General features: G+C 37.6%; 4 protein-coding genes and 1 long non-coding RNA gene across 6 annotated transcripts; all 5 read right to left on the bottom strand.

Moving 5' to 3' along the window:
• LOC102229284 (macrophage mannose receptor 1-like) lies at nucleotides 1-3,664 on the bottom strand. 2 transcript variants are annotated; one of them, XM_023346631.1, is made up of 5 exons: nucleotides 3,570-3,664; nucleotides 2,323-2,397; nucleotides 1,744-2,130; nucleotides 1,313-1,660; nucleotides 1-566 (listed from the first exon to the last, which is right to left on the bottom strand). In XM_023346631.1, exons 2-5 carry the CDS (start codon nucleotides 2,354-2,356, stop codon nucleotides 220-222), a joined length of 1,116 nt encoding a protein of 371 aa, XP_023202399.1. In that variant the 5' UTR covers nucleotides 2,357-2,397; nucleotides 3,570-3,664; the 3' UTR covers nucleotides 1-219. The 2 variants fall into 2 exon arrangements, with proteins under 2 accessions (XP_023202399.1, XP_023202400.1); XM_023346632.1 differs by having other exon boundaries at nucleotides 1,313-1,624.
• A 4,044-nt stretch (nucleotides 3,665-7,708) lies between these two features.
• On the bottom strand, nucleotides 7,709-10,681 carry LOC111610893 (C-type mannose receptor 2-like). Its single transcript, XM_023345960.1, has 5 exons — nucleotides 10,582-10,681; nucleotides 10,019-10,093; nucleotides 9,461-9,847; nucleotides 8,904-9,251; nucleotides 7,709-8,634 (listed from the first exon to the last, which is right to left on the bottom strand). Exons 2-5 carry the CDS (start codon nucleotides 10,050-10,052, stop codon nucleotides 8,288-8,290), a joined length of 1,116 nt encoding a protein of 371 aa, XP_023201728.1. The 5' UTR covers nucleotides 10,053-10,093; nucleotides 10,582-10,681; the 3' UTR covers nucleotides 7,709-8,287.
• A 1,064-nt stretch (nucleotides 10,682-11,745) lies between these two features.
• Nucleotides 11,746-13,508, bottom strand: LOC111611147 (C-type mannose receptor 2-like). Its single transcript, XM_023346832.1, has 3 exons — nucleotides 13,232-13,508; nucleotides 12,798-13,145; nucleotides 11,746-12,522 (listed from the first exon to the last, which is right to left on the bottom strand). The coding sequence occupies exons 1-3, from the start codon at nucleotides 13,488-13,490 to the stop codon at nucleotides 12,176-12,178; spliced, it is 954 nt and encodes a 317-aa protein (XP_023202600.1). The 5' UTR covers nucleotides 13,491-13,508; the 3' UTR covers nucleotides 11,746-12,175.
• A 12-nt stretch (nucleotides 13,509-13,520) lies between these two features.
• Nucleotides 13,521-15,015, bottom strand: LOC111611150. The gene is made up of 3 exons (XR_002753909.1): nucleotides 14,976-15,015; nucleotides 14,701-14,775; nucleotides 13,521-13,612 (listed from the first exon to the last, which is right to left on the bottom strand). It is a non-coding gene; the product is annotated as an uncharacterized LOC111611150 (long non-coding RNA).
• Nucleotides 15,016-18,854: 3,839 nt separating this feature from the next.
• Nucleotides 18,855-21,686, bottom strand: LOC102229804 (C-type mannose receptor 2-like). Its single transcript, XM_023346831.1, has 5 exons — nucleotides 21,606-21,686; nucleotides 21,328-21,402; nucleotides 20,316-20,696; nucleotides 19,882-20,229; nucleotides 18,855-19,604 (listed from the first exon to the last, which is right to left on the bottom strand). Exons 2-5 carry the CDS (start codon nucleotides 21,359-21,361, stop codon nucleotides 19,258-19,260), a joined length of 1,110 nt encoding a protein of 369 aa, XP_023202599.1. The 5' UTR covers nucleotides 21,362-21,402; nucleotides 21,606-21,686; the 3' UTR covers nucleotides 18,855-19,257.
• Between the last annotated feature and the right edge of the window lie 1,738 nt (nucleotides 21,687-23,424).

The following is a 23,424-nucleotide window of genomic DNA, read 5'->3' as shown; positions in this document are numbered from 1 at the left end:
TACTGAAGGAAAACCTACATGTTGTACAAGGAGGATCACAACAAAAAGCAAGAGATTCACTCTAATAAGCTTACAACATATAATCTAATTTGATTTAATGTATGAACATTCTTCCACACCCCACAAAAGAAAATCTAAAATTATTTTCAAAAAAATAAAGCTGCAATATAGAATATTGTTGACAGAATAAACCACTTCTCATTAGGGAGTGTGTGAGATTTATTTCTTAGAACAGATGAAATTAAACAGGTCAGAATCATTTCTTTTGAACCACTTATGTCCTCCTCCCGTTTCCATGGCTCCAGACACGTCACAGTCGCCCATCTGTCCAGGTGAGGCCCAGTTCTCATAGCTGACCTCCTCGTCACTGACCCAGACCCAGAAACGTAGAGACCAGATGTAGTGCAGTCCAATCCAGACAAAAGGAGTCGATGCGTTCTTGACTTTCTCCTGGATCCATCTCTGATCATCCATGTTGGTGATGGTGACCAGGTCATGGTAGTGATCTCTGCAGTAGGTCAAGGCGTCCTCCCAGGTTTTATTTTCTTTGATCAGGATCACTTTATCTGGCATAGAAGTGATCAACACAAACATACTATAACTTACAAAATCAAGGCGATGAACTTATTTTGCAAGAACAACAGGTATGTCTTTAGTCCTAAACCATAGGTGGTAGAGCAACTAAGTAGTGAGAGTAGCACTACTTAAAAAAAAAATCATCAAGTAAAATAAAAAGTATACAAATAAGAGTAAAATTTTGGTAAAAAGCACAGTAACTGATGATAGCATCTGATTTATTATTTTTAAACAAATGTCAGACTGGCAAAAAACATAAAGACACAAGTAAAAAGTGGTGCTTTAAATACAAAAATAATGTAAATAATCCAACTGCATACCATAATTTAACTTCCAGCAGATGGAAAATTACAATAGAGCTTGTGTACAAACAGGAAGTCTCACCGTCACATCAACTGTAAGTTTGTTTTTGGGTCCAGAGATTTTTTGCTTAAAATTTGTTGATTCACTGAAGAATCTAGAAGTACTGCTCTAGATAGAGCAGCAATATATAAAGTAAAAGTAGAAGGTTTTGAGGTTTAAAACTAACAAAAGTGCATATAATCCGAAATGCTACTAAAGTAAATTTCTGAGTAAATGTAACTGGTTTCTATCCACCTCTGGTCCACATAAAACTTTTTGGAGCTTTAGCTTGATGCAGTGAAATTATCTATGAAATAAATGAATTAATGTGTAAAATTAGAAATTGCACAGTTCTAATGTTTACATAAACTTGTATTTGTTTACACCAACTTACCCTCATAACAGATGAAGGGTTTTTTATTATCACAGTCCACATTCGTCCATCTGCCTCCATCATTAAACACAGTCGTGGCACATTGACCACTGTTGGATTCTGGATAGTTAAAGTCATTATTCCAGTGTCTGAAAGAGAAACTGCTTATATCTGACCACCTCCAGGTGTCTCTGAATAAACCAATGTGTGAGTAATCGCTTCGAGAGTCCATCACATTCTTCACTGCTCCATCCTGTAGTTGCTTCGTTCCACTGATCAGGTCTGTGTGATTCTCTCTGCAGTAACTCTGAGCTTCCTGCCAGGTCTTCTTGTCTTTAATCAGGTGATATTTATGGGTTGTGTTAGTTTCTGTGAAGTAATCAAACACATTTATGTTCATCTTGTTTTTACAAAACACATATAAAAATAATTCATAAATAGATTAATCTCACCATTGTAGCAGATGAAATGATTTGGAGTTTGGCACGAGTTGTCTATCCAACTGAGATTTTTATTCACAATCACACAATTCTCAGATCCTTGATTTCCACCATCATTTGGTTCTCCTGGGTTCCAGTTTGTCTCACTTTCACTGAACTCCACTCCAGGCAGAGACCAGAACCATGTTCTGGTAAATGCTGGTTTACTGATCAGACCAATCCAAGCTTCACTCTGATATCCAGCTGAGATGTTGTTGAGTCTCTTCATGTCCTTCATGTTAGTCACTGTGGCCAGGTCAGTGTGTTTCTCTCTGCAGTACTGCTGAGCTTCAGTCCAGGTTTTATTCTTATTAATGTAGTGAAACTGATAGAGCTGACAGTCAATGAAGCAACACTGAGCTGTAAACAAAAAACATGTTTCTGTATTTAGCACTGAAACACTGCTAGATTAAAACACTTTGTCTTTGCAAAACCAAAACAAATGGTCTCATTCTAATTTCTGTGTGATATGTCATCCAGATCTCCTCAGAATTGAACTATCAGTAACATATCAGAAACCAGAGAGTCTAGTTGTGTTTCAGATCAACTTACCCATCAGGAAGAGCAGAATCAGACTCCACTGCATCTTTGCTGTCAGATGAATTATTTTCCTCCAGCAGTTTGTCTCTGTTGGATGAAGAACATTTAAACAGTGAAAAGCTGCAGCTCTCCCTCCACTGGACAGGAAAAAAACCATTAGTTAATCTTTCACAACCTCCACATAAAAATGCTTAAAGTGATGTAAATAAATCATACAGAGTTAGAAGGGATACACATCATTCATCTTTATGGTTGAATCAGAGAGTCTTTAGTGTTGTTGCTGCGTTGAAAACTTTTCAGCATCAAACATTGATGTGTTTCAGACACAGATATCTGAACAGGAGCAACATTTGAATATTTCTCATTTAAATATTCAAACCAGGAAGAATTTCATTTTTGCCATGAAAACAAATTATGAAATACAGTAGATGAAGTTAAGATGATTAATTAAATATTCACCTACATTTTCACATAATAAGAATATCTTTTAGGTATTCAATTAAAATTACATTTTAGTGAAAAACTGTTTTTATTCTCTGCTTGTTTCCTGACCGACTGGAGGAAGTGTACATCAGAGAGGTTTGGTGGTGGATGGCAGCAACGGGGCTTTGAGTGGACAGGAGATTATGAAGGGTTTTGACTAAACAGGAAGTGAACTTAGTGCAAAATGGTGGCAGAGGAAAGGAGAAGGAAGCGGAAACAGCTTTTTTCAGAAAAAAATATAAAACTTTTATCTGAAGAAATCGTCCCTGAAGGGCGCCTAGATGTAGACTTTGAATTGTTTGAGAATTTATTAATACAAACAACTGTCTGTAAAGATACTAGAAAATCTACTAGAAAAATTCAAAAAAAAAAAAAAATGAAAATATGACCTTTAATTCATCACAAAGTTTAAGTTCCAGCATCATGAATAAGTTCTGTAGTAATTCTAGTAAAACCAGATAAAAGTCCATCGGACCAACAGCACTGACCTCACAATTACATGCAGACCACAGTAGATCTTAGGCTGAATCATTCTCAAATAAATGAGGTTTCAAATAACGTCAATAACCAAATCACAGATTATTTGTTTTAAAAGACAAAAATCTGTAATGATAACATAACACCAACATCCCACTGATGACACAACCTTGTCATATGACTAAGTCTCCGAGTTAATGTATATCTGGATTCATCTCCAACACCTAAACCGGTTTAACGTAATCATTCTCCGCGTTCTTGTTCAGAATTATTAACGAGGTTATAAAATAATCTCTTACCTTTTCTGAGTTTGGTTTCCTTTACTGCGTGTCAGGACTATAAGCTCAAAAGTGACAGACTATGATGCAACTGTAGTAAATCAACCTTTGTCAACTTAAGGTCTGCGTAGGTGTGATTATTCTAGTTTCAGAAATGTGTATTTGACTTTGTTGCTAGGGCGACTGGCAACAGAAAATATCAAACCTACGCAGATGCAAATAATGCTATAATATCCTCTTGTTCTCAAACAGGAAGTTAGTTTTTCCCCCAATGCAAAACTAGTAGATCACTGAACAGGCTAGAAAGTTAGTCAACATTATATTAAATTAATATTGTACTTTTGTCACTTTCGGTGTTTTAAAAGTATTCACACCTCTTGTGCAAGTAAAAGCAAACTGCATTACCTCAAAGGCCGACCAGGCCCACAAACATAAATGTCTCAGTTAAAAAGAAAGAGATGCTAGGCTGTTGACGTTTAAAAGCAAATAAAGTTTTAAATTAGTTTCAAGTGAACAGGAAGTCAGTATAAGGAATATCTCCCCTTTATTACCCATCTTCTCACACTGTTCTTGAAATTAAAAGTCAAAGCAATGGCATCTGTAGTTGTGTTGCCGCCCATTAATTTGAATTCAGTTTTTTTCCTCATAAAAAATAAAAAAATTCAAAGGTTGTCGACTTCTTTTTGACAGCCATATAATCCCTTAGACAATGTGGAGCCAGATACAGAGTAATCTTGACATACAGATTAATTTGTATATCAAGTAACATTGTCCCATAGATCAAGTAGATCTATAGATCATCTGTATAGCAGTGGAAGGATAACAGGAGTAGCTCCAAGTGGCAGAATGTAAAGTAGCAATAAATCAGGGCCAAGAGTGGAGCCTTGTGGGACGCCTCATGAGAACGGAGCACTAGAAGAGGCAAAATTATTACCTGACAGTGAAATTCCTGACAAAAAGAAGGAAAACTGAAAACTTCAGACTAAGTTTGAGAGAAGACAAAGACCCTTAAACACACCATCAGAGCTGAAATGAAAGTAATTCAACAATGTTTACAACTGAGTTAAACTTAAGATTTTATATCTGTCATGTTTCTTGTGTAGCTTACCACCATCAGTGTGTGAAAGGGTCAGTGACTGAATGTAGTGTAAAGTGCTTTGGAGTCCTCTGGACTAGATAAAGCTCTATATAAACACAGGCCAATCACCATGTGCCATTTTTAAAACAGATGAAATTCAGTTCCTCTGTATCATTTCTCTGGAATCACCTGTGTTGTCCTTTAGTCTCCATGGCTCCAGACACGTCACAGTCACTCATCCGTCCTTCTGAGGTCCGGCTCTTATAGCTGATCATCTCCTCACAGATCCAGAACCACATGTCAGTCAAGCAGACCCATCCAGACAAACCGAGTCGATGCCTTCTTGGCTTTTTCCTCGACCAGCCTCAGCTTAACCAGGTTGGTGATGGTGACCAGGTCATGGTGGTGATCTCTGCAGTAGGATAAAGCGTCCTCCCTAGTTTTATTTTCTTAATCAAGATCATGTTGTCTGTTATTGAAGTAAAGAACACAAAATATTTTTGATTCACACCTTTATTTGTGCTGGTATTCTGAATTTACAGCTACTAACTTTTGTTTTCTTTGAACAAATGTCCATTTAATGTGGGCTCACCAGACACAGCAGAGAGGCCCAGAGTTCCCTCTACCCAGCCACTTGGACCAGCTCCTCTGGGGTGAATCCCAAGGCCAACTGGGTAAAAAACTGCGTTCAGAGCGAACGCGTTCACGTGTCAAAAACACGTCCAACGCTTTGAGTTGGACACGTTGCTTGACGAGCGTCAAACGCATCAAAATCGTGCTAGACACGCGTTTGGAAGGCCTGTTGGTTTCCATTGCTGTTCTCTTTGTACAAAGGCGGATAACATTGAGAAAGTGGCGCCGCGCTGTCAAAGGTTTTTTGCAGTCATAACAAATGTTCAGATGTCTTTGCTGAACATTGTGCGTTGAGTTTTTATTGAACGAACAATTGCCCCAGATGATAACGGCACGACGCGCATTGCCTTTTTTCTTCTGCTGATTACTTTGAGCAACAACAGATGAAATAATAAGACAGTGTCTTGGCTTCATGTACTGAAAGCAACAGAATGTAGCTGTCAGCACGTGTTTGAATTTACCTGATGATTCAGGTGTTATGAGTTTGCTGAGTTCACAACCTAGCTGGGCGCTCGTCTCACCTGAGCCCAGTTTGACGGCCCTTTAACCTGCTTTGGTGCCTGTATCTCCTGGTAGAACAGCAACTACAGATCACTGTTTTACATTACAAAAAAAAAAAATTCTAATTTTGCGTTTTGAGCATGGGAGACTCTTGAACGTTCAAAACTCTCAAAATGCTTCAACGACACAGAGCCAGACGCATGAAACGTGGCGTGACGAGCCCGAAACATGATTCTACATAGACTTTGAATGTAGACCAGCTGCCCCTGATGCTCAGATCGGTCTGAATGCAGCTTAACATTCCCTACAGCGTGTCCTTGGTCTTCCCCTGGTCTCCTCCCAGTGGGAGGAACACCTCACCAGGGAGGTGTCCAGGAGGTTCCCAACCAACTGGCTCCTCTTGATGTGGAGGAGCCGTCTCTCTAATCGGAGCCCCTCATAGATGAGGAGGTTCTCGTTATGTTCAGTTTAATATTTTCACATTTCACTTAGTTTAGACGCAAGGCAATGGTTTACCAGCTAAACCTCTGTATAAGTGAAATAAACTATGAAGCACTTTTTTTAAATAGATAAAAACACAAGGAAAGGAAAGAAAAACAGAATAAAATGCATTTCTTTTCAAACATTAAACGTATTGTATTTCACTCACCATCATAGCAGATGAAGGGTTTTCTTTCAGCACAGTTCTCATTTTTTCATCTGCCTTCATCGTCAAACACGGTCCTGGCACATTGACCACTGTTGGATTCTACATCGCTAAACTCGTTATTCCAGCGTCTGAAGGATGAGTTGCTGCCGTCTGACCAGCTCCAGGTGTCTCTGAACGCACCAACGTGTGCAGTTCACTTCATCTTCTTCACTTCCTCATCCTTTAGTTGCTTCGTTCCACTGATCAGGTCTGTGTGTTTCTCTCTGCAGTAACTCTGAGCTTGCTGCTGCTGTGGAGTAAAGACAGAAACTCATGTCATTTGTACCGTTTTAAAAGGAGAAAAATACACAGAACAGTGACAGAACAGTGTACAGACAGCACTGAAAATATATGAACAATCTGATCCCCTCAGATATTAGAAATTGCCTGGTCAGATTTTTATTGTGAGCAGAACCTAAACAATAACTTTGACTATTTTCATTGTTGTTTCAGTGTTGCGTCCTCCAGCCATTCAGATCCAGTATAATAAGACCCAAAAGCAAACACCAAACACAAGGGAGACATGAGGAACAGAACACAGAATATAAAGTGTGTCAGGTTATTTATGATAAAATAAAAACCTTCAGTGACCTACAACATTCGTATGTGCATATGCATGTTTGTGCTCTTGGAATTAGTGGATGAGTATAGTTAGACTGTCTTAACCAAGACTCTTAAAAAAGGGTAAAGATTTTTTTTTAAATGTACATTTCTGAACATAAAATTTGCCAAATATAATTAGATCAAATGCCTCTCTTATTCCTTCCCTGAAAACCAAAAGCAATAAGTTCAAACTTAACTGAAAATGTATTAAGGATTTTAGAAATTAGATTACATTCATTTTAAAATAGGACAATTCCAGAATAAATGACTGGATGCACTTTGCAAAACCTGCAGTTGGGGTCTACTGGTTTAATATTTTTCAACATTTATTAAATAGCAGGAATCATGTGCATCAGATTAAATAAATTGGGTCTCATGTGATGATTTTAACAGACAGACATCACAGCCAATCAGAATGCCAGACCAGAAGTGGCTTCTAGAGAAAGAAGAAAACATTAAATTAATCTTTGTAATAACAGAAATAATGCAAATAGGAGAGTAGTAGGAGAAGAAAGTGAGGGAAAAACCTAAACCAGTCTAACTTTAAGCTTTATCACAAAGGAAAGTTGAAGCCTAGACTTAAAAGTAGACATGATGTCTGACTCACAGACTGAAACCAGTTTAGATAAGAAGAAAAGACAAAAACTTCTTCAGACTCAACAGCTTTTATTGTTTTTTAACAACATTATAGCAAAGTATTAATATGACTGTAAATCCATTTAAAACAGTGATAATAAACTGAACAGCATTTTTCTTACTTAACAGCTAAAACAAGATTACACAACCTGTCAGGATTTATTTAAGGAATAAACAAGTTCTAGTTAACCCACCACACACTTACTGATTACTTATAGAGAGCTGGATGCAATATAATAACTGGCTGATCAAAGTGAATAAAATGCAAACTATGTTCTGTTAGTATAGATGTTGAATTAAAAGATACAAGAACAGTAAAATCACCATAGAGAATGATTATAGTTGCTGAAGCTTAGTAGAAATATTAGTTTTCTAATAATAAATCAGTTGTATTTTTTATATAATCCTAAATATGTTTGTAAAAATGTATAAGTAACTTGCAGCCAAACAGCACTTTGAAAAATAAGAAGAACTTAATGATAGATTTAATCCTTCAAACAAATAACCCAATAATATTTACTTCACATAATCCAAAATATATTTTTGAGATTTTAAATGCAACTCTGGGCACAAAACAATCAAAAGCCAAAGGCTTAGGTCTCAATATTTAGAACAGATGAAATTAAACGTCTGGCTGCCTTTTTTTTCCAGCCACTTATGTTCTCCTCCCGTTTCCATGGTTCCAAACACGTCACAGTCGTCCGTCTGTCCAGGTGAGGCCCAGTTCTCATAACTGACCTCCTCGTCACTGACCCAGACCCAGAAACGTAGAGACCAGATGTAGTGCAGTCCAATCCAGACAAAAGGAGTCGATGCGTTCTTGACTTTCTCCTGGATCCATATCTGATCCTCCATGTTGGTGATGGTGACCAGGTCATGGTGATGACCTCTGCAGTAGGTCAAGGCCTCCTCCCAGGTTTTATTTTCTTTGATCAGGATCACTTTATCTGTCATGGTGTTGACAAGAACACAGTTCACATCATTTGTTTATGTTACTTCACAGAAAAAGGTGGTGAAAAATATACCTTTGGTTCCAGGGAAACATTTTCAAATTCCAATTTTCTTTTATAAATAGACGTGTGGAATCAGATGATTGGAGATATACACAAATAGATTGACAAAAAGCCATGTAGAAAATATGTTAACAGATTCAAATCTGATTTCTTACATGACCTTTGACATTAACCTCCTTAAAAGAGACAAAAACATTACTCACCATCATAACAGAAGAAGGGTTTTCTTTCATCACAGCTCACATTCTTCCATCTGCCTCCATCATTAAACACAGTCATGACACATTGACCACTGTTGGATTCTGGATTGTTAAAGTCATTATTCCAGTGTCTGAAAGAGAAACTGTTTCCATCTGACCACCTGCAATTGTCTCTGAATAAACCAAAGTACGCTTTACTGTTTGTAAAGTCCATCAATTTCTTCACTTCTCCATCCTGTAGTTGCTTCGTTCCACTGATCAGGTCTGTGTGTTTCTCTCTGCAGTAACTCTGAGCTTTCAGCCAGGTCTTCTCCTCTTTAATCAGGTGATATTTATGGGTTTTATTAGTTTCTATGGAGTAAACAGAAAACGTACATTTTTATAACTATTTTTAAGATAAACACAAAATCAGGTTCACTGGCAGACGCATTGAAAGTAACCGTTACTTCTTTTTGTGAGTGAAATCGATACTTTAATTTTGTTTTTTTGTGAAATGTTTTATCCAGATACTTTTATTGGACAATCTAAAGAGTTTAGATTCTGTGTTTTTTAATACTCACCATCATAGCAGAGGAAAGATTCATTCCAATGGCAACCCTGATCTCCCCATCTGAGATCTTGATACACAATCCCACAGTTCTCAGAACCTTTAATTCCTCTATCAGTTGGTTCTCCTTCTTTCCAGTTTGTCTCACTTTCATTAAACTCCGCTCCAGACAGAGACCAGAACCATGTTCTGTTAAATTCTGGTTTACTGTTCAGACCAATCCAAGCTTCCCTCTGATATCCAGCTGAGATGTTGATGAGTCTCTTCATGTCCTTCATGTTAGTCACTGTGGCCAGGTCAGTGTGATTCTCTCTGCAGTACTGCTGAGCTTCAGTCCAGGTTTTATTCTCATTAATGTAGTGAAACTGATAGAGCTGACAGTCAATGAAGCAACACTGAGCTGTGAAGATAAAACAAGGGTGATTTTAAATTAGGAGGATTTCATCAATAGATAATAAGGGCTATAAGTTTTAATATGATATGATTAGACAGTTTATTGATGTTTCTGATTGATTGTAAAGAAGTAATTCTCTATTTCCTCGTAGTCTAGTTGTGTTTCAGATCAACTTACCCATCAGGAAGAGCAGAATCAGACTCCACTGCATCTTTGCTGTCAGATGAATTATTTTCCTCCAGCAGTTTGTCTCTGTTGGATGAAGAACATTTAAACAGTGAAAAGCTGCAGCTCTCCCTCCACTGGACAGAGAAACAATGAGAGCAGAGAGACGGAGACAGACAGGAGACAAAACCCTAACCTTTTCTCTGTGCATAAATAAAACTCTAACATGACATTATAACTAAGGAAAAAATGCAATAATATGACTAAAATCTAAGCATACAAAGTGAACAAAAACCTACATCTAGTTCTTTTACTCCACAATAAATTGGATGAGAATTTTATGTTTTGTTCGAAAGTCCTTTGTCAAACGGTGATGTAAACCACCCCTAACTTCAAAACCAGTATGATAAACCCAGTTTACCATAATTAAAATGATTGTTTTTAATGGTTTTTTTGTTCTAATTACTTTGCTTTCCTCCACAGAGGCAACATAGCCCAAGGAATGTGTATCACTGAATATGACTATTAGCTTCAACAATCTTATTCGATAACAATCTTATCAAATAAATTCTTACCTTTTCTGAGTTTTGTTTCCTTCCCTGTCTGTGAGCTCAAACGTGACAAGATGGAAGATCCTTCTGCTCTGAATCAGCCTCTGTCAGCTGAGGCTCTGCTAGTCTCTGTGGAGAACCGGGTGTGTTTGACGTGTTTTTAGAGCTGCTGGGAAGAGGAAATGTCAAACATATGCATATGCAAATAATGGTAGCAGATCCCTCTGTTCTCGACCAGGAAGTTGTTTTTCCCCCGATGCAAAACGAGTAGATCAGGGGAAAGCCGAGAAACTTTTTCTCTTTCTATTAATTTGGTATTCTATTTTTAAGTTTTACAGCGTACAGTGTGTTTGTGAATATTAAATTTGATGGGGTGCCGTGGTGGTCCAGGGATAAAGCACAACTCACGTATTGAGGCCTCAGTCCTCTTGGCGGGGGTCGCCGGTTCGATTCCCGGCCAAGCAACATTTGCCGCATGTTGTCCCCCTGTTTCCTGTTGAACTACTTTCCAATAAAGGCCAAGAGCCAACAGAACCTTTAAAATACTAAACTTGATGGGTGTATTCTTGCTATGAAAACCAACATGGCCGTACCTTACTGAAAATTTATTATGAGCATCAGGAATAACATTATATTCTCTTCAAAATGTCCTTGCGAAACGGACACTTCCAGAATAAATGACTCGATGCTGTTCTGCCAAACTTACATTTGGAGTCTGTTGCTTAACATATTTCAATGTGTATTGAATAGTAGGATAAATTACATGTTACAGTTTCAATAAATTGGGTCTCATGTGATGATTTTAATAGACAAACATCACAGCCAATCAGAATGTCAGATCAGAAGTGGCTTCTAAGGAAAGAAGAAAACATTAAATTTAAATTTGTAATAACAGAAATAATGCAAATAGGAGAGTAGTAGGAGAAGAAAGTGAGGAAAAAATATGGTCAGTTTAACCTAAACCAGTCTAACTTTAAGCTTTATCACAAAGGAAAGTTGAAGCCTAGACTTAAAAGTAGACATGATGTCTGACTCACAGACTAAAACCTATATGTATATATTATATATCTATGTAGAGATAAGAAGAAAAGACAAAAAAGTCTTCAGACTCAACAGCTTTTATTGTTTTTTAACAACATTATAGCAAAGTATTAATATGAAATATTATGCAAACTATGTTCTGTTAGTATAGATAAGTATAGATGTTGAATTAAAAGATACAAGAACAATAGAATCACCCTGTAGCTTCTCTGATTTGACTATATGTTTGAGTAAACTGAACATTGTTCTTTCTATTCTATGAACTCCTGACAACGTGTCTCCCAAACTCCAAGTGAAAATTTTGTATATATTTGCAGAAAAGGAGAAATGGTCAAAATCACGAAAAAGACGCAGTGATTCAGACCTCAAACAATGCAAAGGAAACAAGTTTGTGTTCATTTAGAAACAACAAAATTAATGTTTTAACTCAGGAAGAACTTCGAGATCAATATTTGGTGGAATAACCAGGAGGTTTTCAATGGGGTTCAGTGAACTGTTCATTCTTTCCAGAGTTATATTTGTGAAATTTTAAATGCAACTCTGGGCACAAAACAATCAAAAGCCAAAGGCTTAGGTCTCAATTTTTAGAACAGATGAAATTAAACGTCTCGCTGTCTTTTTTTTCCAGCCACTTATGTCCTCCTCTCGTCTCCATGGCTCCAGACACGTCACAGTCGTCCATCTGTGGACATGAGGCCCAGTTCTCATAGATGACCTCCTCGTCACTGACCCAGACCCAGAAATGTAGAGACCAGGCGTAGTGCAGTCCAATCCAGACAAAAGGGGTCGATGCGTTCTTGACTTTCTCCTGGATCCATCTCTGATCATCCATGTTGGTGATGGTGACCAGGTCACGGTGGTGACCTCTGCAGTAGTACAAGGCGTCCTCCCAGGTTTTATTTTCTTTAATCAGGATCACTTTATCTGTCATGGTTGTGAGGAGAAAATAGATAATAGCATTTATTTATTTATGTAACAGAAAAAGGTGGTGGAGAGTATCTTTGGTTCCAGAGAAACATTTTCAAATTCCATCTTTTCAATAGACATGTGGATATGAACTGGTATATCATGAATTAATAAATACTTTCCAAATACATCGAGAAAACGGTACATAGAAAATATGTTAACAGATTCAAATCTGATTTCTTGCATAACTTTTGACATGAATATCTTTATATGAATAAAACAAAATTACTCACCATCATAACAGATGAAGGGTTTTGTTTCAGCACAGTTCTCATTCGTCCATCTGCCTCCATCATCAAACTTAGTCATGGCACATTGACCTCTGTTGGGTTGATAATTGTTAAACTGTAGATTCCAGTGTCTGAAAGAGAAACTGCTTCCATCTGACCACCTCCAGGTGTCTCTGAACAAACCAAAGAATGGTTTTCTGTGTGTGGACTTGATCACTTTTTCCACTTCTCCATCCTGTAGTTGCTTCGTTCCACTGATCAGGTCTGTGTGTTTCTCTCTGCAGTAACTCTGAGCTTCCTGCCAGGTCTTCATGTCTTTAATCAGGTGATATTTCTGAGTTGTATTCGTATCTGTAGAATAAACCATTATTTTAACGTCACGAGACACGGGCGTTTTTTGCTCTATTTCGGAAGAAGAACAAAGTGTGAATTCTCACCATTGTAGCAGAGGAAATATCTTTGGATGGAGCAACTTGCATATCCCCATTTAGAAGTATTTACCAACAAGCCACAATTCTCCTGTTTTCCACAATCATTAGATTCTCCTTGGTTCCAGTTTGTCTCGTTGACACTGAACTCCACTCCAGGCAGAGACCAGTACCATGTTCTGGTACCAAGTGTTTTATTATACAGACCAATCCAGGCTTCACTCTGATCTCTAGCTGAGATGTTGATGAGTCTCTTCATGTCCTTCATGTTAGTCACTGTGGCCAGGTCAGTGTGTTTCTCTCTGCAGTACTGCTGAGCTTCAGTCCACTTCTTTGCCTCTTTAATGTAGTGAAACTGATAGAGCTGACAGTCCATGAAGCAACACTGACCTGTAAACATAAAGCATATTCTCATATTTATTACAGCAAAATAATATTTTCACCAGGGTTTGCAGTGTAGCTTGATCTTAAAAAAATGTTTAAGTATTCTTGTTCTACTTTCTGTGTGCAAAAAAAGAAGAAGAAGAAGAAAGAAATCTGACTCCAACTGAAGCTATAGTCTAACTAAAACTATGGTGGGTTGATATGGACTAAAAGTTTTATAACAATTATTTGTGGTGCTGCTATGGTAACGACAAAAGTGACCATAAGAACCGTTAATTCATTCTTAGATGACAGAGCAAACACAGATACAGAATTGGACAAGCATATCCATTTGCAATTATTCTTTAGAACAAAAGTCCCTTAAAGAAACATAATTTGCATCAATGAACTGCAAACAATATATATATATATTTTTACCCCTCCAGGGGGTCTTTTGTGGGCTCTAGTGTTCCTTATATGACAGTAGAGTGACAGGAAACAGGGAAGGAGAGGGGGGAAGACATGCGGCAAATGTCATCGAGTCCGGGAGTCGAACCCGCGACGGCCGTGTCAAGGACTCAAGGCCTCCAAATACGGGTCGCGCTAACCACTACGCCACCACGGCACGCCCCAAACAATATTTTTTATGGAAGTGAAATGTATTGATGTTTTCACTGAATGGACAGTGGAGGAATTAGTGAAAATAAACTCCTGAAAATAAGGACGGTTCTGTTTTTTTTTTTTTTAACATCATTATCTGGAATTTATCATGAATAGGATATATCAAAATTGTTATTATGACAAGAAATTTAGCACAATAAATGATAAACGCTACGATAAACGTCCAACCCTTATAGCAGTGTTTCTCAGTTCCAGTCCTCAGGCCCCCCTGCCCTGCATGTTTTAGGTGTTTCCCTTCTGCTACACACCTGGATTGAATCTATGGGTGATCAACAGGTTTCTGCAGCACTTGATGGTCATGCAATCATTTGAATCAGCTGTTCTGGAATAGAGGCACAACTAAAACATGCAGAGCAGGGGGGCCTGAGGACTGGAATTGAGAAGCACTGCCTTATAGAAACCAGAGAGTCTAGTTGTGTTTCAGATCAACTTACCCATCAGGAAGAGCAGAATCAGACTCCACTGCATCTTTGCTGTCAGATGAATTATTTTCCTCCAGCAGTTTGTCTCTGTTGGATGAAGAACATTTAAACAGTGAGAAGCTGCAGCTCTCCCTCCACTGGACAGAGAAACAATGAGAGCAGCATTGTTCTCCCAAAACCCAACAGTTTTGGTTTGTTCCACCAAAACTGGTAGAACAGGCAAGTTTTGCTGACAAGATAATAGAAATAAAAAAAATAACCAAAATACTAACAAGATAAAAACTTACCTCTGTTTTCCTCTGTCCCTCTGTGAGTGAGATCCTCTTCTCTTGCTGCTCTGCCCGAAACTGAACCAGACAAACTGTTTGCTCTCTTAGTTTACCTGTTCTTCAAACAGCAGGATTCATTTCAAATTTTAAATATTCAAAATAGGACAGGAACATGTTCCAGAAACAAGACCGTGCATACGAGGAAACGGTGGATGAACCAACCTCTAAAAATAAACTGTTTTTTTTAAATATATGTATGTAAATACACACCTGAGAAAACTGACTGAATTTATTCAGTCTCACGTACTGGTGAGGTTTCAACTGGTCACATGGTGTATTATGACACTGCCAGTTATACCATGGTGTTAATTTGCATTTTAAATAACATCCATGTTGTTTTATAATCTTGTAATACATACATACATGTATATATATATATATATATATATATATATATATATATATATATATATATATATATATATATATATATATATATATATATATTCTTTTTTTTCACATTTTGTAAAACTGTCAAATGAAACAGATAATTTGTGTAAAAATGAGCTCCTTTGGTTCCTTTTTGTGGTCCTACTGCCATCTGCAGAAATACTCACAAGTCTGAAATGACCAATCAGAGCCAGTAGGAGGGTCATTGCTGTGTCAGTCTTGCTTGTGTGTATTCTCTGTTCACACTTTCCCCCCACACAGGAGGATAAATGCACTGCAGCTGCGTTAATGGCAGAGAAGCAACATAATGTTGCAGAAAAACGGTCAATTTCTTGGGTTTCTCAGCAGGCTCCGCCGTGAGCGATCGACCTGTCAGGCGTCCTTGTTCACATTTTCCTGTCAGGTCCACGGTTTTCTTTAAACTCCCTACTGCAGCTTTAAAAAGTACAGATATTTATCATTCATTAGGTAATTCCTTTATCTATTTTAATGTAATGTTTTTGCCACATTACCATGGCGAAATGATCATGTGGGTCAGTGGTTCCCAAAGTCTGGCGTGCGCCCCCTGGGGGGGTGCAGTGGCATTGCAGGGGGGATTGGGAAGCAGTATGGATGAAAAAAAAAAAAAACAGTTACACAAAAGTGTTTCACTGTAAAGATGGCTTGTAGTTTGTTTTGTTGCAACCCGAAGTGTGAAATAAACTTCAGTAGAGTTTGAAAACAAAATATGTGTATAGGTTTATGTAGGTCATTAAGAAAAAAAAATATAATATAGTACTTGTAAAGAAGAAGGAAAATATTTTCATAATTATTTTCAAATTTCCGTTTCTCGTTGGCTACAAGCCCTGAGAGCGACGCATTTAACATGTTTCATAACAAGGTTTGAGCAAAGGAACTGGAGCCAAGCAGTAAAGAAAGAAGTCTGAAAATACCGAAAATGTGTGTGTGTGTGTTTTTTATGAGAACAATTTCTGATTTAAAACAAAGTCTGAAAATTAAAAACAGCCGAAACACACACACCTGCTTCCTCGTTGAATAATTGAAGTGGATGTTTTATCTTGATGATCTGCGATTCCTTTCCTCAGTGAAATGTCGATGTGTTTACGACGCAGATCATTGAATAGCAACGATACTGAAAATGACATTTGAAGAGTCAAACCAGGCCGAGGCCGTCGTTCTTATGGAAACTATTTATGAACCATGAAAAGGAAAAGAAAAAAGAAAGTGAGATGAATTGACCTATTAAACGCTTTGGTCATAATTTATAGAAATCTTATGGACAGAAGAAAGAAAAACGATCATCTTTGCGTAGCTCGAATGTTACTGATGAAGATTTAGCTGAACCCAGTTGATGGATAAATTTAGCTCCCACTGAATCATTCATTTCAAAACTGCTAAAATATTTCTTATTAAATAATGTTTTAGGTAAAGAGTTTTACCAGTTTATTTATGTTCTGTCATGTTTTATTTTTTTCAAACGTTTTTATTATTATTTTTTTTAGAAAAATGAATCATTATTGTTACAACCCCTCCCCAAGACCACCAAGGGTAAATTCTGGCACTGGGTGTAAAACAAAAATCAGTAATCAAACAGTTGATATCAGCAGCAAACGTTTATTTTATAGTTCAGGTAAAACCTCAATCACATGAGGCAGAAAACACAGGAAGGCTTTAAACTTCAGGGTCTCCAAGGCCAAAACAATAAACAAAACACTCCTTTTTAAATATGAAATAAAAAAAACACTTTCTAGAGGAGAACTGATTTAAAAAAAAGTACAAAACCTGAACTTCCTGGCTAACCACAAAACAGGAGGAAACAGTTAAACAAAATGGCAGAGAACCTTAACCAGCTTCCACTGTGAATAGAAACACTTTACTTTAGACACCTGGTTCTTCCCAAAATGCCCACAAACAGTCAGCTCACAGACAAGATCGCTTTAGATCAGGGGTCTCAAACTCCAGTCCTCGAGGGCCGCAGTCCTGCAACTTTTAGATGTGCCTCTGCTGCACCACCTGAACAGAATAATGAGGTCATTAAGGCTCTGGAGAACTGATCTACACAAGGAGGAGGTCATTAAGTTATTTCATTCCAGTGTTTTGTACCTGTGGCACATCTAAAAACTGCCTGGAGTTTGAGACCCCTGCTTTAGATCAAGGCCCAGAGAAAAAGGAAGGGATCTGACGTCTCTGGCATGAAGCTCTTTATGGGGTGGCTGACGAGCTCCAACACATTTCACCTGTGGCAGGGAGGTAGAACTGAAACACAAGGAAGAGCTCTCATGAAGAGAGCCCCTAGAGGTCAGTGACCCTAACAATTACATACAACGAAACGTTTTTACTTTTTTTTTTTTCTTTTTTTGCATATTGTGTATTTCCTTGTGTTGTATTTGTTGCTGCCTCCGTAAAAAAAAAAAAAAAAATAGGTTTTTACTCAATGTTTTTTTTTGTTCTGGTAAAATGAAGATTTTTTTAATAAGTGCAGAAATTTATGTCATCTATTGTATATTTAGCTGTTAATGCTGATATTTTATTGCTTATTTTGTGTGTTTTAGCTGATTTTTTTCTTCTGAGATCTCAATAAATCCTGGGAGACAGTAACAGCTTTCTGACAGAAATAATAATAAAAACATAAGTAATAATAATAATAACAATAATAATAATTTTAAAAAATAAATCAGGTAATAGCTTGAATTTGCTGGAGTGCTGGAGGAGGGGCTTGAACATAGATATTAATCGTGATTAATCACAGGGCTAGACTGTAATTAATCTGATTACATTTTTTAATCGATGGGGTTTCTATGACAATTTAAGAAAATATCACAAACAATTGAGTTTAATTTCTATCATGACTGTAGTTCTTGGTGAACGACTTAAATCTTCTTTACCTATTTTTCATGTGAAGTTCTTAACTAGGAGGATATTTATCAGATTCTTCTGCCAGAATCTTTATATAAAAACATTTCTGATACTGTATCTTCTGTTTCACCAGACTGTTCTGCAATCTGCTGACCAAATCATTTCTCTACATGGCAAATGAATCACATCTTGTCAATCAATCAGTTCGAACCAAAATTCTTCACACCACTGACCTGATTCAGGTTCAAAAGAATCTTTAAATCTCGCCATGTTTCTGTTTACCGGAAACATTTTGGGACGAGCCAGAAAGAGTCAGGAGTTCAATCGCACTCTTTAGAGGAAGCTAAAGATTAGGGTGATGACCAGGAGGCCTTCCAGTCACAAATACTTAATGGTTAATGATTTATCATCACCAAGGATAAATCATTTGGATGCCAATGGAAACATTTAAAAAGCTGCTCAGCAGTTATTGCAAAGTTTTGATTTTCTATCTTCCAAAATAGTTTTGTTTCCATTGATAAGTGGAAAATGTATTTTAAAAAAAACTAAAAGGAAAACAAATTCAAGTCAAACTTTATTTATGGTGAACTTTATATGCAGTATGATAAAACACAAAGTGTTTCACAGAAGATGACTCCTAGTGAATAGTTAATGGTAATATTCTGAAAGAATGTGCCAAAAATATTAACAACTTAAAGAGCAAAGCCATGTTACCGTATAATAATAAAAGATAATATTAAAGTAGCTCAAATTGACAAACTAAAAGCATAAATGATGAGAATTAGAATAAAATGTTGTTGTCATGGTAAATAAATCACAATGAAGTTTGTTTCAGTGCAGTAAATCCACAGAACCAAAAACAATCTCATATGCAGTAAAATGATAATATGTGACACATGCATGTTACTGAAACCACAAGAAAAAAAAAGACAACATCGAGATCTATGTAAAAATCTCAGAGACAATGAAAGAAAAAGAAAGAGCAGAGTGGATTTTAAGTTTTAGAACAAATGAAATTAAATTCCTCAAGATCATTTTTCTTCCTCCACTTATGTTCTCCTCTCGTCTCCATGGCACCAGACATGTCACAGTCGTCCGTCGGTTCACCTTCAGCCCAGTTCTTATAGATGACCACCTCATCACTGACCCAGAACCAGAAATCCAGAGTGCAGGTGTAGCGCAGACCCATCCAGACAAAAGGAGTCGATGCGTTCTTGACTTTCTCCTGGATCCATCTCTGATCATCCATGTTGGTGATGGTGACCAGGTCATGGTGATGATCTCTGCAGTAGTACAAGGCGTCCTCCCAGGTTTTATTTTCTTTGATCAGGATCACTTTATCTGTCATGGTTGTGAGGAGAAAATAATAAATAGCATTTATTTATTTATGTAACAGAAAAAGGTGGTGAGGAGAGTGTCTTTGGTTCCAGAGAAACATTTTCAAATTCCATCTTTTCAATAGACATGTGGATATGAACTGGTATATCATAAATTAATAAATACTTTCCAAATACATCGAGAAAACGGTACATAGAAAATATGTTAATAGATTCAAATCTGATTTCTTGCATGACTTTTGACATGAATATCCTAATATGAACAAAACAAAATTACTCACCATCATAACAGATGAAGGGTTTCTGCACATCACAACTCTCATTCATCCATCTGCCTTTATCATCAAACTTAGTCTTGGCACATTGACCTCTGTTGGGTTGATAGTTGGTAAACTGTAGATTCCAGTGTCTGAAAGAGAAACTGCTTCCATCTGACCACCTCCAGGTGTCTCTGAACAAACCAAAGAATGGTTTTCTGTGTGTGGACTTGATCACTTTTTCCACTTCTCCATCCTGTAGTTGCTTCGTTCCACTGATCAAGTCTGTGTGATTCTCTCTGCAGTAACTCTGAGCTTCCTGCCAGGTCTTCATGTCTTTAATCAGGTGATATTTCTGAGTTGTATTCGTATCTGTAGAATAAACCATTATTTTAACGTCACATGACATGGGCGTTTTTTGCTTTATTTTGGAAGAAGAACAAAGTGTGAATTCTCACCATTGTAGCAGAGGAAATATCTTTGGATGGAGCAACTTGCATATCCCCATTTAGAAGTATTTACCAACAAGCCACAATTCTCCTGTTTTCCACAATCATTGGATTCTCCTGGGTTCCAGTTTGTCTCGTTGACACTGAACTCCACTCCAGGCAGAGACCAGTACTGTGTTCTGGTACCATTTGTTGGATTATACAGACCAATCCAAGCTTCACTCTGATCTCCAGCTGAGATGTTGATGAGTCTCTTCATGTCCTTCATGTTAGTCACTGTGGCCAGGTCAGTGTGATTCTCTCTGCAGTACTGCTGAGCTTCAGTCCAGGTTTTATTCTCATTAATGTAGTGAAACTGATAGAGCTGACAGTCAATGAAGCAACACTGAGCTGTGAAGATAAAACATATTCTCATATTTATTACAACAAAATCATATTTTCACCAGGGTTTGCAGTGTAGCTTGATCTTAAAAAAGTGTTTAAGTATTCTTGTTCTACTTTCTGTGTGCAAAAAAAGGAGAAAGAAATCTGACTCCAACTGAAGCCAAACTCTAACTAAAACTATGGTGGGTTGATATGGACTAAAAGTTTTATAACAATTATTTGTGGTGCTGCTATAGTAACGACAAAAGTGACGATAAGAACCGTTAATTCATTCTTAGATGACAGAGCAAACACAGATACAGAATTTGAAAAGCATATCCATTTGCAATGATTCTTTGGGACAAAAGTCCCTTAAAGAAACATCATTTGTATTAATGAACCGCAAACAATATTTTCTATAGAAGTGAAATGCATCGATGTTTTCACTGAATGGTCAGTGGAGGAAATAGTGAAAATAAATAAGGACGGTTCTGTTTTTTTTTCTTTTTTAACATCATTAACAGGAATTTATCACGAATAGGATATATCAAAATTCTTATTATGACAACAAATTTAGCACAATAAATGATGAACGATACGATAAACGTCCAACCCTTATAGAGACCAGAGATTCTAGTTGTGTTTCAGGTCAACTTACCCATCAGGAAGAGCAGAATCAGACTCCACTGCATCTTTGCTGTCAGATGAATTATTTTCCTCCAGCAGTTTGTCTCTGTTGGATGAAGAACATTTAAACAGTGAGAAGCTGCAGCTCTCCCTCCACTGGACAGAGAAACAATGAGAGCAGAGAGACGGAGACAGACAGGAGACAGGAAAAATCCTGATTTTCAAATGAAAGAATGCTGATATATTATTAAAAATAAAAACATAATCTCTAAGTAATAGCAACATTAATTTCAGGGAGTTGAAACTTACATCTGTTTTCTTTTTGTCCCTCCGTGAATTGATGCTTTTCTCTTGATCCTCTGCTGAAAACTGTTACAGGTAATGCGTTTCTCACTGGACGCTGAATTTTCCCGTTTCATAATTTACATATTCAAAACACGACGGGGACATTTTTCACAAGCAAACCATTCACAAACACAAGAATAGACAAGAAGACGAACCAACTCTGGTAAGCAGACGGGGGGAAATACCCAACATTTTTATGTAAAATATAGAAACAAGTTCCTCAAAAAACTGAAAGTCTTTGTTCAGTGCTGCATGTTACCTGTGACGTCTAAGTCATACAGGTGGTGAACTATTACACTGTTAGTTTTGTTGTTGCCATGGTAGTTATTTGCCTTTCAAATTACCTTCATGTTTTAAAATAATAATAATAAAAATTCCTTGTAGAACAAATTAATCACATGCTACGAAAGGTAAAGTGTAAAACTAGCATTAATGAAAAAATACACATTCAATTTAAATTACAGGAAATCTTGTCACTGCAATGTTTTAGGCATTTTATTTATGACCTTTTTTTCATGTTTGATTCATAACTGCAGTCTGACAGAAGTGAAGTTGCTTTATTGCCCATCAGCCCTTGTTGCCCAAGGACACAACAAGTGGGAATCGAACCGGTGACCGATCGCCTGCCACCGTCTCCACCGATGTCAGACTCACTGTCAGAATAATGAACATTTTTAATCACGTTCTTCTGCCAGTCAGACATCCTCCAGTCACCAGGTGGCAGCAGAGTTCTGACTAATCAACAGCGTAGCAGAAGACGTAGCGTACTCAGTGTGCACTGGAATACAGAATGGAGAGGAGATGGAGAAGATTGTGGCAGTCAAAAGAAAAATGGCGGAGGCTGGCTAGGCTTTACAGTAGCAATATCGATCGGCTTCGTGTACATGCTGCTAAACCTGCTAATGATGTAGAAATAATTTACCGTTGCCGGAAAACTACTTATCCGCTGGCCATGCTAGCTAGCTTGAGCATTCAAGATTCAGGCTCTGCTGACTTGGAAGATGTTAAGCAGGAGCTAAAAAAAGAGGTGAAGCTACACTGCAAACTCCAAAACACTGGAGTAATGGACTAACTCTGACCATCCAATCAGAGGGCAGAAAACCTCAGCGTCACAGCGGGCCTTCTAGAAGGGTCTGTCAGGTGAATCTGCGAGCTGATTGGTTAAAAGAACAGCTGCACTGCTGTATGTAAAGACACCATACAGTATCACCAACTGTGATGTTTTGCTTACTAATCATTCCGTCTTCCAGTTAATGAATCTTTCAAATTTCTCTGAACTCTTCAGTTTTCTGGACTTTAGGGAAAAGGAAGTATCATCTCTAATATTTCAATAAACAAACAAAATAAATTCTACACGGCATTCCACCACGGCCATTTTTGCCTCGATACAACGAGCTGGGTTTAGAAGAAGAAGAAGAAGAATTACTTTATTCATCCCAGCAGGGAAACAGCAAGAATTTTTTTTTTATACACAGATTAACACACACACACGACAAGAGCTGCGTCTGCAGGCAGCCAGCTGAGCCGGCGCCATTTTTGAAGGAGGACATGCGGCATAGGTCGTCGGGACCAGGAGTCGAACCCGTGACCTCTGCGGGTCTAAGGCCTCCTCCACATGTGGGGCGTGCTAACCTCCTGCGCCACCCAGCACGCCCTTTAGTTTCTCCACTGTAGAGTCCTGAATGACCACTAGATGGAGCTAAAACACCTACATGTCCCATCAACGGCCCCCTTTTACTGTTTCAGAACAAGATAGCAGCTTTATCTAGAGGCAAACAGTTTC

Source organism: Xiphophorus maculatus, chromosome 14 (assembly GCF_002775205.1).
Source record: "Xiphophorus maculatus strain JP 163 A chromosome 14, X_maculatus-5.0-male, whole genome shotgun sequence".
Classification (NCBI taxonomy): Eukaryota; Metazoa; Chordata; class Actinopteri; order Cyprinodontiformes; family Poeciliidae; genus Xiphophorus; species Xiphophorus maculatus.
This window is presented reverse-complemented; position numbering and strand designations above follow the sequence as displayed.

Bases quoted from the DNA above. Each gene is read 5' to 3' on its own strand.
- LOC111610893 (XM_023345960.1), bottom strand. From the start codon at position 10,052: ATGCAGTGGAGTCTGATTCTGCTCTTCCTGATGG. The intron at 9,848-10,018 runs GTAAGTTGATCT...TTATCTTCACAG, and splicing joins GATTCTGCTCTTCCTGATGG to CTCAGTGTTGCTTCATTGAC. The intron at 9,252-9,460 runs GTGAGTATTAAA...TTTACTCCATAG, and splicing joins ATCTTTCCTCTGCTATGATG to AAACTAATAAAACCCATAAA.
- LOC111611147 (XM_023346832.1), bottom strand. From the start codon at position 13,490: ATGAAGGACATGAAGAGACTCATCAACATCTCAGCTAGAGATCAGAGT. The intron at 13,146-13,231 runs GTGAGAATTCAC...TTTATTCTACAG, and splicing joins ATATTTCCTCTGCTACAATG to ATACGAATACAACTCAGAAA. The intron at 12,523-12,797 runs GTGAGTAATTTT...CAACCATGACAG, and splicing joins ACCCTTCATCTGTTATGATG to ATAAAGTGATCCTGATTAAA.
- LOC102229284 (XM_023346631.1), bottom strand. From the start codon at position 2,356: ATGCAGTGGAGTCTGATTCTGCTCTTCCTGATGG. The intron at 2,131-2,322 runs GTAAGTTGATCT...TTTTGTTTACAG, and splicing joins GATTCTGCTCTTCCTGATGG to CTCAGTGTTGCTTCATTGAC. The intron at 1,661-1,743 runs GTGAGATTAATC...ATTACTTCACAG, and splicing joins TCATTTCATCTGCTACAATG to AAACTAACACAACCCATAAA.
- LOC102229804 (XM_023346831.1), bottom strand. From the start codon at position 21,361: ATGCAGTGGAGTCTGATTCTGCTCTTCCTGATGG. The intron at 20,230-20,315 runs GTGAGAATTCAC...TTTATTCTACAG, and splicing joins ATATTTCCTCTGCTACAATG to ATACGAATACAACTCAGAAA. The intron at 19,605-19,881 runs GTGAGTAATTTT...CAACCATGACAG, and splicing joins ACCCTTCATCTGTTATGATG to ATAAAGTGATCCTGATCAAA.